This window comes from Podarcis gaigeae (assembly GCF_964106915.1).
Source record: "Podarcis gaigeae genome assembly, chromosome: 7".
Classification (NCBI taxonomy): domain Eukaryota; kingdom Metazoa; phylum Chordata; class Lepidosauria; order Squamata; family Lacertidae; genus Podarcis; species Podarcis gaigeae.
Window position 1 is genome coordinate 9,293,400 of NC_139683.1, and position 18,295 is coordinate 9,311,694.

General features: G+C 45.6%; 1 protein-coding gene across 3 annotated transcripts in view; it reads right to left on the reverse strand.

Annotated features, from left to right (window-relative positions):
• Positions 1-297: 297 nt before the first annotated feature.
• Positions 298-18,295, reverse strand: part of KHDRBS3 (KH RNA binding domain containing, signal transduction associated 3) — a 113,943-nt gene continuing 95,945 nt past the window's right edge. For 2 of the 3 annotated variants that reach the window (XM_083749344.1, XM_083749342.1), the window contains exons 8-11: positions 13,116-13,174; positions 6,787-6,936; positions 5,192-5,251; positions 298-537 (exon numbers count right to left, since the gene is read on the reverse strand). Coding sequence is in view for 2 of the 3 variants with exons in the window: in XM_083749342.1 (XP_083605468.1) it covers positions 6,845-6,936; positions 13,116-13,174 (151 nt within the window). In the remaining variant the exon portion in view is untranslated. Of the gene's footprint in view, positions 538-5,191; positions 5,252-5,697; positions 6,937-13,115; positions 13,175-18,295 lie in introns of all 3 variants that reach the window. The other variant, XM_083749343.1, reaches the window with a different exon arrangement.

An 18,295-nucleotide genomic window follows, 5' to 3' on the forward strand; every position in this document is an offset into this window, starting at 1 on the left:
GTAAGGAAATCAGGTGTGGCTCCCCCTCCCATCCCCAAATCCTTCTCCCTTAGCCAGCTTGTGCTCTGGGCATGTAAGTTTACATTTAGACAAGTGCTTTTGCAACATTCTTCGGTTTACTTGTCTTAGCAGCAGCTGCTGCGTGAACACACACACACACACACACACACACACACAGCTGATAAGCTCTTTTTGGTAATGGGCTAGTTTGAAAGAGACTCCCTCAAGCTTATTCTCACACTGTGCAAAAGCTTACAAGCGTCTGATAAAGAATCAATATTTGTTTGCGCCGGACAATGAAACGGAAAAAATCTTTTATTAATGTCTTCACAAAGTTACAGCGGTAAATGAATAAACATTATTATAGAGTTAAAACTGAGGTCTGAAAAACTATACATCTTGTCAAGTCTAGGGTACAGCAGGTAGCATTAAAAAGGAAGTCAAAGTGGAGTTTCAAAGAGCTGCTGGCTATTGTTTCTGAGGCACGTCGGTGAGGGGGGGGTGTTTCGAATCTGTCCGTAAGAGCGTGCAAAGTCCCTGGAAAACAGCAGAACAAAAGACACACATATGTATGTATTCTTGGAACCAATAATTATTGGTGACGCTCTGGGGACGATCACGTTGCAGGTGGTGGAAAGCACCAATTAGAAATGTTACTGATTTATGCGGGGCAACCTTTTATATCCGAGAACAAAACAAGTGAGTCCTGTTAAGCAGAGATGACCAATCGCAAAGGGCAGGCTAAAGATAAATTTTGAGAAGAACAACACACCCTTTTCACACCCCGCTTGAGGGATGAAAACTAGCAGCGATATCCCATAGACAGGCCTATCTTGACTGCAGCTGTCACACATTCAGGGGTGGCATAAATCAGCAAATGAAAACCCTACAAATGCTACAGAGAGGTGTTTAACAGCCATCAGCTCAGGCCTGACCTGCATATGCAACAGGATGAAACAGCAGAGGGGAAGCTTTCACTTTGGGCTGCAGGTGGAAGGTGACATTTCTCCTTGCGTAAACTAATTCCCTGGACACGTAAGAAAAACGAAGGCCTAGCAGCTCAGGAAGAAAGCTCAGCGGGGTTTGAGATGTACAAGTTTTCTACTTGCAGTGAGACATCATTCTGCTGTGTGCACAGAAAGTGTCAGAGCGCTTTTGGGAAAAGCAAATCTTGATGTTCAAGAAGCAGTGTTAATGCCTTTGAGACACAGACACCAGGGAATTAAAGACCCAGTTCTTACTGAGGTTGTGGGAAGTGGTGCAGCCCTGGCACAGGTTTACCAATCCCATGCGAGCCAGGCTTTGGGGGAAAGACTGCAATGATCAGGCCCTGCTTGGGAACCTGTAACTGGACAGATAAAAACCTGAGCATCTCCAGATGTTGCTAAACGCCAGCTCCCATCAGCCCCAAGTCCCAGCGTCACCAAAGGATGATGGGAGATTCACTCTAGCAACATCTGGAGGGCCCATAGTTCTTCTAGAGGTTTGTCGTTACTAGAAAATAGGATGCTGGACTTGAATCAGGGCAGGCAAGGCAATTATTGTGCTCCTGTGATTATGTGTTGACTGAACAAAGTCCTGGAGCATTAAACTTAGACCTGGATTGGCTTTCTGTTGTGCCAAAACAGAATAATTGTTTTCACATCCTCCTTTCAAGCTCTTAAATCTCGAAGAGTTGCTATATTCCTACTTTGAGGAAATGGAGATTTGCTGAACATCGAGTCTGATCTTCTGACTGTTTCCATCACAAGTGATCCTGCAAGATCTTGTTTGGGGTGTACAAATACACAAAAAATCTTTTTCAAGGAAGGAGGACAATAAACCTGCTTTCTTTAATGCTAGACTTTTCCCCCACAAGAGTTTGCTTATATTTAAAGTTTGCTTATATGTAAATCTTCCACACACTTAAGGTTTCAGAAACAGATCACACCCTGCAAGACTAAAAAACGTTTCTTAGGTTGGGGAGCAATGTCTGGTTCAAGTGATTGCCAGCACTTTTAAGGTTATGGGGGTGAATTTAGGCCAAGTTATCAAATGCTAGCATTATTTCATGTCTTCAACCTCCAGTGATGGCTTTCATGTGCAAACAGCCATCCCAGGTGAAACACCAAAGGCCAAGTTGTTTTATCATTTTGCTTCTTCTTTAAATATCTATAGGGCTGTCACGAGGAAGAAGGAGCAACCTTCTTGTCCCCTGTTCCAGAGGCTCCGGAGACCAATGGCTTCTGGTTACAAGAAAGGAGATTCTGACTAAACATCAGGAAGAACTGTCTGACAGTAAGAGCTGTTCGACAGTGGAACAGACTCCCCGAAGAGGAGGACTCTCCCTTCCTAGAGGTTTTTAAGCAGAGGGTGGATAGCCATCTGTCATGTATGATCTAGCTGAGGTTCCTGCATTGCAGGGGGTCGGACTAGATACTACAATTCGAACAGACACAAAGATAGTTCACATGTTCTACTGCAATAAGGAAAGTAGGCATGCATGGGTCAATCCATTCTTATTCAGAGGACCACAAGAGTCTCCTGAGTGAGATCTGAACCTTGGCTTAGAATCGTAGAATTGTAAATTTGGAAGGGACCACAAGGGTCATCCAGCCCAAACCCCCTGCAATGACGGAATATTTTGCCCAACATGGGGCTCAAACCCAGAACTCTGAGATCAAGAGTTTCGTGCTCTCCCGACTCAGCTTCTTAGGATGTTTCCACATAACAATGCTCTCTGGGGATTAGTCTGCTTTGACTATTAAAAAAGGTAAAGGTAAAGGACCCTGACAGTTAAGTCCAGTTGCAGACAGCTCTGGGGTTGTGGCGCTCATCTCACTTTACTGGATGAGGGAGCCGACTTTTGTCCGCAGACAGGTTTTCTGGGTCATGTGGCCAGCATGACTAAGCCGCTTCTGGAGAACCAGAGCAGCACATGGAAACGCCGTTTACCTTCCCTCTGGAGCGGTACCTATTTATCTACTTGCACTTTGACGTGCTTTCGAACTGCTAGGCTGGCAGGAGCAGGGACCGAGCAACGGGAACTCACCCCGCCGCGGGGATTTGAACTGCCAATGTTCCGATCGGCAAGCCCTAGGCTCAGTGGTTTAGACCACAGCGTCACCCGCGTCCCTGCTTTGACTATTAGACTAACACCAATCCAGGGTTTTTGGCAAAAACTATTAGACTAACACCAATCCAGGGTGTTTGGCAAAAACCACATATATTGGCTGTGCCAACTGCTGCCAGTTCAAAATGCACTAGCAGCGTTAGCACTGCAGCTGTCTCTCCAAAGTGTCAATGGTAATACCGCCTTTCACCTACAGCTTCCAGAGAAATTCTGATGACACACCTGAAGTCGGGACCCATTTTATTATTATTTTTTGTTTTGAACTGTTCTTTTAATAGCGCGCTTTAAGGTTGTAACCCAACTCTAGGATGAAGGGTGGGAAATAAATAAATTAATAGTTCCTTCCCAGCAGATGCCCAAGGAAGAAATGGCATACGTAAAAGGAAGAGGTAGCAGAATTGATAGGAGCCACAGAACTGAGCTTTCCTTGGTGCGTAAATTTTTAAAGCACAGCACAAACACAGAGATAGGATGTGAAAACAGGGAGTTAGATGGCCTGACTAGCTGGTTAACAGCAACCTATTTTTATGGAATGAGATGAGTGCATTTCTACCAAGTGTGCTTGGCTAGATGGATTGCCCAAAACAGGGGTCGGCAAATTTGTTTGACCAGTGAGCCAGACTGTTATCTCCCCTACCTGTTGGGGGCCAAATTTGACACACTGGAAGGTACCTTTTTTGCAGAGTGCTATCTGGCAGGGTGTTAGGGACGCAGGTGGCGCTGTGGGTTAAAGCCTCAGCGCCTAGGACTTGCCGATCGAAAGGTCGGCGGTTCGAATCCCTGCAGCGGGGTGCGCTCCCGCTGCTCGGTCCCAGCGCCTGCCAACCTAGCAGTTCGAAAGCACCTCCGGGTGCAAGTAGATAAATAGGGACCGCTTACCAGCGGGAAGGTAAACGGCGTTTCCGTGTGCAGCTCTGGCTCGCCAGAGCAGCGATGTCACGCTGGCCACGTGACCCGGAAGTGTCTCCGGACAGCGCTGGCCCCTGGCCTCTTGAGTGAGATGGGCGCACAACCCCAGAGTCTGTCAAGACTGGCCCGTACGGGCAGGGGTACCTTTACCTTTACCTTTTATCTGGCAGGGTGGCGCTGTGGGTTAAACCACAGAGCCTAGGGCTTGTCAATCAGCAGGTCGGCAGTTTGAAACCCCACCACGGGGTGAGCTTCCGTTGCTCGGTCCCTGCTCCTGCCAACCTAGCAGTTCGAAAGCACGTCAAAGTGCAAGTAGATCAATAGGCACCGCTCCGTGGGGAAGGTAAACGGCATTTCCGTGCACTGCTCTGGTTCGCCAGAAGCGGATTAGTCATGCTGGCCACATGACCCGGAAGCTGTACGCCGGCTCCCTCGGCCAATAAAGCGAAATGAGTGCCACAACCCCAGAGTCGTCTGCGACTGGACTTAACGGTAAGGGGTCCCTTTCCCTTATCTTGTGGGGTGCATTGCAGGAGCCTGGACAAGACCCAACAACCAGCTGATGGTTCTGCCTTGCACAGGGCTTTGCGAGCATTGCTGAGCAGTGGATCAGGGGTGCCTGGAACCCCCATTTTGGCTGACTCAGGTCATTACTTGCCCCATGCCAGGCATCAGATCACACACTTCATTGGCTTTCTTACCCTTCTTTCCCCAAAAGGCCACAGAGTGGATTGGAACAATCAAAGATAAAAAACAGCTACAAACCATAAAGGGTAAACACACAAAAAACCAGTTCCATTTGTACAGACAACTTCACAAATTCAGTTCCCACTTGCACAAATTTTGGAGGCGGAGCAATCACTGTAACGACGACTTGCAAACCAGCTCTAAAATGTCATGTGGTGTTTTCGTTTGCCGTTCCCTCCCAAACCATGGCTTACAATAGACTCAGGTGAAGAACGACAGTTTGGCATGTTATCCAAAAACAAGATACCAATGCAGTATCTCACCCGAGCCCTGAGTAACAGAATTTGGTATGTAGGCTTACTCCATTTCCATTGTAAGGGTGGGTAAAAAGATGCAAAACAGATTGAAATGTTGTTTACTCGTTATAGATATTTTCCCCCAGCATACCATTAATCAAGTTTAAAAATAAGCACAGGTACCTACCAATGCGTCAACAGAAACATGTTTTTAATCTTCTTGGCTTCCCCTGGCATTCAGTGTTTCCTGACAAGAGAAAAGATTTCTTTTTACTAACTAAAACACCCCACAATTCTAAAACCTAAAATAGGTAGCAGTTCATAGTTATCATTATTAAAAGACATCAAACCAACAATTACGAAAAGGCTTTAGAGGAAAAAAACACACATTTGTAATGTTTTAAGTTCTTAGTTACATTAGTTGTCCATAAATTATAGGATTACAAGTTACTAGTTATGAGGTTTTACATTTGTTTAATAGGGAATAATTTCCTCCAATTAAACTGACCGAACTAAGGCTTTTTAGATGACTAGAACAAATTAAGCTTTTTAATATGAAATTTTAGGTGGTGATCTTAAAGCCTCCCTTTTCTATAATCTAAAATAGAACTTGCTAATTTGTACCCTTCCCTGCTTTTATTGGTTATATTAAGATAAATTAAGTGAGATTAAAATCTTATTTGATTTATTTACCTTTGCAAATGAAGACCGTTTTAAGGGTTACACATCCTCTGCCTCTGACGAAAGCGACCTCAATTACTCAAGTCAGAAAGTCTTTAAAAGCTTTGTGTTTATTGCTTCCAGCACGGAGTGAGGTGGTCATTAAGGTACCAAAATTCTCAAAAAACAAACAAAAATTCCGAAGTTGCACTAAGTGAAGAAATGCTCAACAAGATGAAAACTAAGTCACAGGTGTTTTTTTTTTAGTTTTTTGTTTCAGAAAAAGCATTAACTATTTTAAACCAATAATTTGTTTTTTAAAAAATGTGGAAATCCAGTAGATCGATACCATTTGGATAACTCCTTTAAAAGCCTTTAAGTCTATATTGTGTATAGGTGAATAAATATATGTATAAATCTATCTATATATATATCTATAATATAATGAAATGCACCTTTAGGTTTATACCATTTTATTAAAAAAGCAAATAGTTGTACAGTGTTTTAGTAGGAGCAATTTAATATTGATCGTTGTTAAAAATCACTCCCTCCCTGGTTACTACTATTTATGAAGGTTTTTAAATAAATAATGCATACTCTCACACACACTGATTTTTCTTTCAAAAGTTTATTTAGTATCAAGCAAGAGTAATCTTTGCTTAACACTACAGAACATTTCAAGACTCAAGTTACAAAATACCACATTATTTGCATCTGTGATCTGCCTCCCTTTTTACGTAGGTTTGCAAAGAGAAAGACTAGCAAAATGGTTGAAAGATAAAAACTAGAAGAACTAAATTGTCGAAAACCTTTAAAATAAAAGGTTACGCTTAGGTTAAAATCATGGATTAACATATTTAATAAACCTAGCTGTTTTTAACACTAGTTAATCAAAGGTTATATTTTTTCTCTCTCTCTTTTTTGTTTGTTTTGATCACCTATCGGTTGTCCCCCCACCCCATGCCCGCCCGAATACAATCTGGAAATAACAAAGTTCCGCGTTTCAACGTGTCTTCCTGTCCAGGCTTTTCATTCAGCAAAAAATAGATTAAGCTCAGTCCGTCCATTCAGATTAAGCACTTTGATTTTAATAAAAAGGGATTGTTCATAGAAAAAAATTACTTTGAACAGTATACAGGACTGGTGGAGATTGGGTATTTCACAACATCAGACAGTGTAATCAGTATCTGGCATATGGCTGCTCTCTGTAGCCTCCTTTTGTTGTCCTTGCTGAAGGTGCCTTGTGTCTTGAACTGGTCCATTCTTCCTGTCCTGAAATAAGGAAGCGTAAACATGGTTCAGGCTTCTCCTAAATAGATCTGCGGCTTATTTTGGGGGGAGGGAAAGGGTGGCAAAGGGGCATAGCTCAGTGGCACAACTCTAGACAGGGGAGCAGGCAGAGAGGAGGAATAAACAGACAGATCACCTGAAGGAGGGGTGCAGAAAGAGCCCTCCCCCACAAAAAAAATAATCAGTATTGGGACCTGAGCTTTTAAAGTTGTTCATAAACCTTCTAGACTAGGGTTTCCCAAACTTGGGAGTCTCCAGCTTGTTTTGCACTACGATTCCTATCATCCATAGCTAGCAGGTCCAGTGGTCAGGGATGATGATGATAATGATAATGATAATGATAATAATTTATTATTTATACCCCACCCATCTGGCTGAGTTTCCCCAGCCACTCTGGGCGGCTTCCAACAAAACACTAAAATACAATAACCTATTAAACATTAAAAGCTTCCCTAAACAGATGTCTTCTAAAAGTTTGGTAGTTATTTTTCTCTTTGACATCTGGTGGGAGGGCGTTCCACAGGGCGGGTGCCACTACCGAGAAGGCCCTCTGCCTGGTTCCCTGTAACTTGGCTTCTCGCAATGAGGGAACCGCCAGAAGGCCCTCGTCGTAGTGCAAAAACAGCTGGAGACTCCCAAGTTTGGGAAAACCTGGTCTAGAGTTAGGGGTCAGCAGGGAGCTGGCCATGTTTGCTAATGATACTAAACTGCTTAGCCTCGCTGAAATGAAAAGAACTATCCAAACTGCGAGCGAGCAGCAAAACCAGAGCCGTCTTTCCCATACAGCTTAGTGGTGCGTCGCGCCAGGGCGCCGGCCTCTCAGGGGTGCCCCAGCAAGTGGGGGAGTTGCACGGCTTTGCCGGTGGCCTCCCCTTTCCCTACATGCCCGCCAGCTGTACCCCACCAACCATAAGGCTGGCAGGAGTGCAGCTTCCCTCCCAAGCCTCCTCGGGAGAAGAGCGATCCTCACAGAGGCTTAGGAGGGAAGCTGTGCTCTCCTCCCATGGAGGCTTGGGCGGAGTGCAACTTCACTCCCAAGCCTCTGGGGGAATCGCTCTCCTGCAGCGGCATGGGGGAGAGTTGCGCCCCCCCAGATGGCTAGCAGTGCGCAGCTACGGCCACCCCAACACTATGCATGGTAATCTGGGGGTGCTGGGTGGATATTTGCACCCCAGCGCAACATCTGCTAAAGACGGCCCTGAGCAAAACAGCAAACATTACACAAATCCAAGGTGTGCTCACACTGGTCGCTTCACCTTAAAAAGGTTATTGCAGAGTGGGGAAAGGGTTCGGAAAAGGGCAACCCAAATGATCGACTCCCCCAAAGAGTTTGCAGCGTTGGGGACTTTGTAGTTTTGAGAAAAGCTGAATGATGGAATTTTACAAAATTATGCATGACATGGAGGAAGCAGGCAGAGAAAAGGTTTCCTTCCTCTCTCGTAACACTAGAGCTTCCAGGCATCCAACAAAGTTGAATGTTGGGAGATTCAGGGACAGATGAAAGAAAGTACTTCACACATTCACACACACACACACCCCGGGCAGTGATGGCCACCAATGTGGATGGGATTTAAAAGAGGATTAGACAAACTCATGGAAGAAAAGGCTATCAATGGCCTTAGCTATACTCTGTGTCCATGACTGAGGCCAGCACAGGTGAAACTCGAAAAATTAAAGGCTCAGGAACCCATTGCAGGTGTTATGGATTGAATGGCTACTGCATCTTTTCACAATATTCTAATTTTCAGAGATTGTTAATTTGGGGTTTTCATCAGCTGTACGCCATAATCATCACAATTGTAACAAATAAAGGCTTGACATATCTCGCTTTGCATGTCATGAGTCTATCTCATATATTAGTTTCACCTTTTAAGTTGAATTTCTGAAATAAACGAACTTATTCTAATTTTTCGAGTTTCACCTGTTCTAATTCTAATTTTTCGAGTTTCACCTGTAGGCTTCTGAATACCAGTTTCCAGAAAGCACAGCAGGGGAGGCTATTTTGGTAAGGCAATGTCCTGTTCCATTCAGTGTGAAGGAGTAGGTGAGGGCTCAGGTCTAGGGGTTGAAATATAGCCTTCCAGGCCTTCAAACCCTCCTCAGGACATGCCCCTCACCACTGCAGGGGGTTGGACTCGAAGACCCTTTGGGTCTTTCCAACTCTCTGATTCTAACCCTGCTTCACACCTCCAGTGTTTTTCCTGTCTTGAATGTGCCTTTGACCTTTTGGGGAGCTACACAAAAACCTCAGAGATAGTGTGTAGCTTTTGTTTTTGGTGTGTGTGTGTGTGTGTGTGTGTGTGTGTGTGTGTGTGTGTTTCTTGAGATTCTCTGGTCCCAGACCATTTAAAGGTCAAAACCATCACTTTGAATTGAGCCCGGAGACGAACTGGCAACTAACGAAACTGGTGGAGGATTAATGAGTGTACCAAGATCCATTCTATCAGCCTCAGATCAAAGCTGGCAGCTACGACGACTGCATTAACAAAGAGGCAGTCGCTATAATTAAACAAAAACATCCTATGCACATAGCCTGAGCTTTCTCTCTCCACTCCTCCCTTACAGAAAAAGGGAAATGAATCGCAGCATGGCTGGGCTTAGCCTTATGCATTAAGATGCACACAGACTTTCTCTCCATGCTCTGGGTTCAGACGTATTCTGTGGTTTGATTCCTAGCTTGACTAAAGGTAAAGGTAAAGGTACCCCTGCCCGTACGGGCCAGTCTTGACAGACTCTGGGGTTGTGCGCCCATCTCACTCAAGAGGCCAGGGGCCAGCGCTGTCCGGAGACACTTCTGGGTCACGTGGCCAGCGTGACATCGCTGCTCTGGCGAGCCAGAGCCGCACACGGAAACGCCGTTTACCTTCCCGCTGGTAAGCGGTCCCTATTTATCTACTTGCACCCGGAGGTGCTTTCGAACTGCTAGGTTGGCAGGCGCTGGGACCGAGCAGCGGGAGCGCACCCCGCCACAGGGATTCGAACCGCCGACCTTTCGATCGGCAAGTCCTAGGCGCTGAGGCTTTAACCCACAGCGCCACCTGCGTCCCTCTAAGGCTTGACTAAGGCAGCAGCAAAATGGGCTGTGTGCCCATACTGCATATGCTTAACACCTGCTAAGACAACCTTCTCAACCTTCCAGGCCTGTATCTTCCATCAGCCCCAGCCATGGTGGAAGGGGCTGCTGAAAGTTATGGTCAAAAAGATCTGGAGGACACCAGACTGGGCAAGGTTGGTTAAAGGCTTATGACTACATGTTCTGGACTATCTTCCACTTGGACTACTGAAATGCACTCTCTGTGGGGCTACCTTTGAAGGTGACTCGGGAACTAGAACTAATCCAGAATGCGGGAGCTAACCTGGTGACTGGGAGTGGCCGCCGGGACCATATTAACACTGGTCTTAAAAGTCCTACATTGGCTCCCAGTACATTTCCAAGCACAATTCAAAGTGTTGGTGTTGACCTTTAAAGCCCTAACCGGCCTCGGCCCAGTATACCTGAAGGAACGTCTCCACCCCCATCTTTCAGCCCGGACACTGAGGTCCAGCTCCAAAGGCCTTCTGGTGGTTCCCTGACTGGGAGATGTGAAGCTACATGGAACCAGGCAGAGGGCCTTCTCAGCAGTGGCACCCACGCTGTTGAAAGCCATCCCATCAGATGTCAAGGAGATAAATAGCTATGCAGTGGTACCTCTGGTTACGTACTTAATTCATTCCGGAGGTCCGTTCTTAACCTGAAACTGTTCTTAACATGAAGCACCATTTTAGCTAATGATGGGGCCTCCTCCTGCTGCTGCGCTGCGATTTCTGTTCTCATCCTGAAGCAAAGTTCTTAACCCGAGGTACTATTTTCTGGGTTAGCGGAGTCTGTAACCTGAAGTGTATGTAACTCGAGGTACCACTGTACAACTTTTAGAAGACATCTGAAGGCAGCCCTGTGTCGGGAGGCTTTTAATGTTTGGTATTTTATTATGTTTTTATATGTGTTGGAAGACTCACTGGGGCAAGCCAGCCAGATGGGCAGGGTCTAAATAATAAAATTATTATTATTATTACATCTGAATGCAGACATTCTGAACCAATGGAAGCTTCCAGACCACCCTGTTCCGTCCATTTAGATATCACTTCGGAAGCAAGGAAAGACGGTAAATCTTGCTTTGTGTGTTTGCATTAAGCCCATTGCGGGCCTCTTTGCTGAAACGTTTCGCCATCACGAGGCAAGCTGAAGTCAGGCCTCCCGCTGCCAGGCAGCTCATTTTAATGCCGAAGCATGAAAACGATCAAAGCTATGCAAGTCCGTGGAGACCAATTTAGCATGTTGCGAGGGGGGTAAGGAGGAGGCTTAAAGCACTCTTTCCCTTTTGATACTATCGTGTAATCGGCTGCTCCCCCTCAAGGTGACTTGCGGACATTTAAGCCTGTGACATGCAGGCAGCCTGTGTGGTAGAACGATTTACTATGACAAACAAACCCAAGCGGGGGGCCCGGTTGCTTCAGGTGGGAGGTGTGGTGGATATTATTTATTTATTTTAAGCATCATCAAGCATACTTCAAAGGTGTCCCCAGAAATGGTTTCCAGACTTGCCGCTGAAGAAGTGTCGCAACATCCATTAAAAGTGGAAAATTGCGAGTCACCTGCTTTGACAGCAGGCAAGTCATGAGGGTGTTACTTGTGGCCCAGCCTCATGACAGGTCGGATCCTGAGCCCCTCTGATCTCCAGCCAAAGGTTTAACGTTATCCCCAAAGCAAAGGTGTCTCTTAACATGCTTTGTGTGTCTAATCCGACACAGATTTCTTTAATTAAACCTGTCACCTCTGCACTCCGGCGCGTGTGCGTGTGTGTTTTTAATTAATCTCCGTCAAGTAGCATGTGGATTCTGCTCTGGAAATTATTCTTTATCAACAAGAACCCCAGCTCCTCTTTTTCCCTTCTGTCTACCTAAAGCACCTTTTTTATATATATAACCTCTGTTTAATGACCTACCTCCTCAAATTCGTTCAAGTGGCGCAGAAAAGCAAAGCTAAAGCATTGGGGGTGGGGAGAAACCCCGCAGGCCAAGTGAGAAGCGTTAAAAATATTCAGCAAGGAACCTGAGTTAAGAATGAGGTCAAGGGCGCTTTCATACATCCAGACACACCAGCTCGAGCCAAGGAGACGCAGGCAACGGCCTGGTATACCCAGAAGCTAGAGGGCAGGTTCTCAGACATCATGACACACCTGTTCTATAAAGCTAAAGGGTAAAGGGACCCCTGACCATTAGGTCCAGTCGTGGCCGACTCTGGGGTTGCGGCGCTCATCTCGCTTTACTGGCCGAGGGAGCCGGCGTACAGCTTCCGGGTCATGTGGCCAGCATGACTAAGCCACTTCTGGCCAACGAGAGCAGCACACGGAAACACCGTTTACCTTCCCGCCAGAGTGGTACCTATTTATCTACTTGCACTTTGACGTGCTTTTGAACTGCTAGGTTGGCAGGAGCTGGGACTGTGAAATGGGAGCTCACCCTGTCGTGGGGATTTGACTTGGCTCAGCGCTACTCATGAAACGAAACACAGCACTGTAAATTGGGAGGCACCTGTTGGCTATGCTAAAGTTTGTCTAGCTGATATTGTACACAGGCCAGACTGTTTGCTGTGTGTGTGTGTGTGTGTGTTCATGCACGAGTGGGAAACTACCATGTTTGGGGGCGGGGCAGTCGGCAAATGGCAACAAGGGAAAGTGAAAGAAGCATTTGCAAGACAGGAGAACTCCAGACAGCAAGAAGACAAAAATGCGCTGCTGGATCAGACCAAGGCCTATCTGGTCCTGCATTCTGTTCTCACACTGACCGGCCAGATGTTGACAAGAAGCGCACCAACAGGACCAGAAGGCAAAAGACCTCACTCGCTCATACACCCCAGCAACTCCGAGTCTGAATGTTCAGCTTCTTTGGCCTATCCTGGGATGGGTTCTAGTATTATGAAAGACGGAGAAAAACGTTTCTCTACCCACTTCCTCCATGTCATGAACAATGAAATCTGCCGCTTCGGTGGAGACGGTGTCTTGTAGTGTGCAGATGTGAGAGCAGATTTTTCTTTTTCATGCAAGGTGGCAAGTTCAAAATGTCTGAGAACCGTTCTCTTTTTACATGAAATTTGCTTCCCCCAGAACATTAAAGTTACTCACTGTAAGAATCGTATGTGTCGTCACTCAGGCCATGGGCATAATCATAGTAATCGCCACCACTGTTTGGAAAGAGAAAAACAATCCAGCTGTTAATAAAAGAATTGTGATACAGCAGGAACACAGCTCACAAGAGCTTGGGAGAATGTGCTTTTTGCAGCCAGGTCCCCCCTGCCCACTCAAAAACCAATGCCGAACCTGCTACCTGGGCAGGGGTCACCTACGTGGTGCCCTCCATATGTGGATGGACTACAACTCCCATCACCACTGACCAATGGCTATCTGCAAGACACCATGCTGGCTATCCCTGCACAGAGGCGACTAATAAAAAAAAACCATAAAATTTTATCAACGCTTTTCGTAAAAAAATTAAGAATGAACTAATCTAAATAAAAACAGAACGCTCTTAAGCCTTATCTCACACAGAGAGTGGTGGACCATTCTCGTTTCCACCTGGGAGCTTTCCTTTCCTCTCCTCTCCCACCCTGGAACATCTTCCCTTCCCTGCCCATCACCAATTTTTAAAATAATTGCTTAGATCCTTCCTCCCGCCCCCCAACCTCCACTTCCCCTGCAGAATTGTAAACTGCCACAGAAATTATTTATGCAACTAAAATATACATTGCCCTGGGTCTATTGAATTATATTACTAGCCACACATTTTTTAAAAAAAATAGTAATATTCTGGGATGTTCCTTGGCACAAACTCGGGCCACTGCTCAGGGGTAAGGGCCATTGCATTGTATGCAGAAAGTCCCAGCTTCCATTCCCTACATCTCCAGCCCAAAGTGGGGGTCTCATTGAACAGGGCTTGGGAATATTTTACCCTTTGAGATCCATTTCCCAGCTGAACAGACAGTTCTGGGCTGGGTGGAGCGATCATGTGGCTCAGTGTAAAATAGCTCTACAGTCAGACCTCGGGTTAAAGTCGCTTCAGGTTGAGCGTTTTCAGGTTATGCTCTGCGGCGACCTGGAAGTAATGGAATGCGTTACTTCCGGGTTTCGCCGCTTGCGCATGCGCAGACGCTCAAAATGAAGTCATGCACATGAACAGAAGCGGTGAATTGCAACCTGCGCATGCGCAGACGTGTGTTGCGTTCTGCTCTGGATTCGAATGGGGCTCCGGAATGGATCCCGTTCGCATCCAGAGGTACCACTGCATTATGTTCATAAGGGGTTCAAGATGTTTTACACGAAGCCAGGTCAGCTGAAATATGTTTGTGTGTTTTGTTGTTGTTTTTACCAGAATTGGGTCCAAAGCAGTTCACAAATTTAATCCATCAACACACAATAATAACAACAAAAAACATGTGATAAAAACCACTGGCAGATAAAACATAAGCGATTGGCTACATTTTGCAATACTCTAAAAGCCTGGGAGAATGAAAAGGCTTTCATCTGGCACATAATGGTAAGCAGCCAGACAAACCACCATGGGTGGGAGGTCACAGCACAAAAGTCCTCCATCTCTGGCCTCTTAACGAGGGAAAGAGAAAGGCCTTTTTATACCTGCTTTGCTGATCTGAATTATTCTGCAATTAGTAGACAAATTGGTTCACAAAGGCAAGTTGTTTCAAGCACATTAGAAAGAAACAGAGGGGCTCTTGCATGCTGTTGGGTCAACGGCTAACTAGTCTATTATGACTTGGCTTTGACTGGCAACATTTTCTGTCTCTTCACCCAGCTAATTGAGATAAGAGAGCAGGGCCGTCCAACAGGTAGATTGTGATCTACTGGTAGATCCCAGGACCTTCTGGCCCCGCAAAGAAAAACTCAACTGCCAGGTTTTTTTAATAGTGGGAGTAGATCTCAAGTTGGACATGCGTGCTCTAGAGGATGTGCATTAAATGGAGGGTGATTGATAATTGTGGACAATCTTTCCTCCAAGCCATCTGCTCACTGAGGAAACCCAAAGGTTTCCAGAAACATAGCCAGATCAAAAGGACCAGCAAAAATCTTTACAGGAGGGCACGTTGCAGCATCACTTTTTAATTCCACGAAAGCAACCCCCCGCCCAATGCACACTCATATTTTGATAAGAGAATTTTTTTACTGACATTTGCTATCGTTCCATACAGTATCCGATTACTTATTGTACGACTCATCAAGTCTGCAGGCCTGAAAGCAGCTGAGCCCCCGTCCTCTTACCTGTCAATCCTGTCAGAATTACTTTGGCTGGGCTTCATTTTACAAACCTAAGTGCCTGTTAAACCGAAAGCGACTTGCCTTTCATGGCATGTAAACAGCAAAACCAATAATCCTTGGTGGGAAGGGAAAATTCGCTTATTTACATTGAAGGTATCTGGAGGGGGGGGAGAATCCTCAAAACTTTATTAGCAGGCAGACCCTTCAGCGCCAATAACCACATCAGAAAGTTATAACGCGAGGTGGCTGGAGCTGTTTGCTCGGGTGAGGCCTGCATTTCTGTGTACCCTTCTTAGTCCCCCCAACATGTAATTGAATTGTGCTCCTGCAAGCCTTCATTTTGCAGGCAGATTGAAGTGAACCTGGATACTTCTTAAATATGGGAACTTTACGGAAGGTGGCAAGAGAAAGTGAGGCACAACCAAAATATACCTAGCTGGCCACAGGGGAAATTTAAGGGTTGTATCCTGGCCAGTTCACCTACTAGGTCTTGGGGGGGGGGGGGAGAATGGATGTTCAATGAGTCTATTATTCTCCTGAGGTATGTTTTCAAGATGGTGTTTATCACAAGGAAAGGCATTGTGCATTGCACTTTAAAATACATTCTTAATAGCAAATGTAGGTGCTATAAAAGTTTTTAGGGGTGTTTTTTTAAACCTTCTGTCAGAAGGGGAAAAAACACACTCTGCACAAGCTGAAATTAGGTCCCTTAAAACGTCTGGCACTCAGAAACTCAGATAATAATTAGATTAGATTAGATATAAATTCTAATCACTAAATGGCACCTTAAACTTAGGTTATGGTTGCCACAATGGAATGTTTAGGCGCCTTTTTTTCTTTTTACATTGAGGTTTGTATGGTTGTTGTAGTTAATTTCATTTCTATACCGCTTTATATTTTAAAGAACAAATCTCAAATGCCGGCACATCAAATAAAAACATCCAGAATAAAACAAATTCAAGCTTCAAGGAAAATATTACAGATCCTTCTCTAGGGGATATTCCGCTTTCCCCAGTTGCCAGTCTGGCATCCAGAGATCTCCACACGGTTGCAATTTGACCCATGCCAGTTCCAAAATGAATCTGGCTAATTTCTAAGATTACTGGCACTCTGCACATGCTAAGAGGCACGGCTCCAGAACACAGAGGTGGGCAGCTCCAGGAAAACTTGTTGTGTAGGCTGCCAATCTTGAGAGTCACACAATGTGTAGCACTTGCACAATAGGGACTGTGCTGGACTGAGGACAAGCTCCAAGTTTTACTGAAAGCATGCAGAGACCATGCATTCTAGACATCAGGCATTGAATATCATCTATCCCAAGCTAACCTGCCAGGAAACATTCACTGGGAAGAGAGTGCAATGTGACAGCCACTCTTTCTGCGCACCAATAATCAGAGACTTGCTGAAGACAACAAGGGACCTTCAGTGGTTCCCTTCTACCCCACAACAAGTTCCTGTCCTTGGACCTCAAGAAATAATAGCAAGTTTTATACAGTGAGGAAAAGCTATTAGGCGGGGAAGAAAAACCAAGTCCCGCAATCATTCATGAGTCAAAGAGGGAGAACGATCGCTTGTTAAAAAAACTGCACAGGCTTAAACAACTTGCAACCTGCCAAGCTGAACATACCCCACTAGCTGTGTACTTGCTTGGTGTTGAATTTTGCAATCCAGGGCTCATTTGTTTATTTAAATAACATATAGGGTTTCAGCCTCGGAGAAAGTGCCCGAGCAGAAATAGCTGTGAAGTATGGCAATTCAGAATGCGTCCGTCCTAATCAGAAGCCTCTGTATAAAAATAATAAATATGCTAAAAACCGCTTTGGAAACAAGCTGTCAGAATCGTTAAGATTTTATTTGTTCGTGCTCCTCGCGTTCTGCCTTTCCAACACATCGCCCAGGGTGGCAGACAAATCAAAATAAAAACACTGCCGCAAAAAGCAAAGCCACCTCGAAGGAGAAGGCAAGCTTTAGAGGAGAGTGCAGTGCTACAGGGCTGAAATGGGCCGGTTTTCTCCATGGATCAGTCAACGTTCTCTCCTCAATCAATCCACAGGAACAGTTGAATGAACAATGCTTAAGAGAAGATGAGCACTGGGAGCACAGATTGGTTGCCTTAACTATGGAAGGGCTGCGACGGCTATCCAACCCAATATTAGGCAAATACATTCCAACTAGAGATTGCACTCATCAAGAGAGAGATGATCTAAGGCACCTGTCCCAGTGTGGCACTCCCCTGATGTTTCACACTACAACGTCCATCATCCCACAATGTCCAGGACAAGGTGCGCAACCTGGGAGTTATCTTGGACTCACAGCTGTCCATGGAGACACAGGTCAATTCTGTGTCCAAGGTGGCTGTCTACCACCTCCATCTGGTATGCAGGCTGAGACCCTACCTGACTGCACACTGTCTTGCCAGAGTGGTTATCTCCCACTTGGACTAATGGAATGTGCTCTACATGGGGCTACCTTTGAAGGTGACCCAAAAACTACAGCTAATCCATGCAGCAGCTACACTGGTGACCATATTAACACTGGTTCTAAAGGATCTACATTGGCTCCCAGTACCTTTCTGAGCACAATTCAAAGTGTTGGTGCTGACCTTTAAAGCTCTAAAGGTCCTTGGCCCTGTATACCTGAAAGAGAGTCTCCACCCTCATTGTTCATCCCAGATATTGAGGTCCAGCCCCGAGGGCCTTCTGGCGCTTCCCTCACTGAGAGAAGTGAAGCTACAGGGAACCAGGCAGAGCACCTTCTCAGTAGTGGTGCCCTCCCTATGGAACGCCCTCCCATCAGGTGTCAAGAAGACGAGTAACTACTTAACCTTTAGAAGACATCTGAAAGCAGCCCTGTATTTACTGTGTAATGTTTTTGTATATGTTGGAAGCCACAAAGAGTGGCTAGGGCAACCCACACAGATGGCAGGGTATAAATAATAAATTCTTATTCTTATCCCTGACTATTGGTTTGCCAGCTGGGGATCATGGGAGCTGCAGTTCAATACTTAAAGCACTCTTCCTCTGAAGAGGAACGAAAAC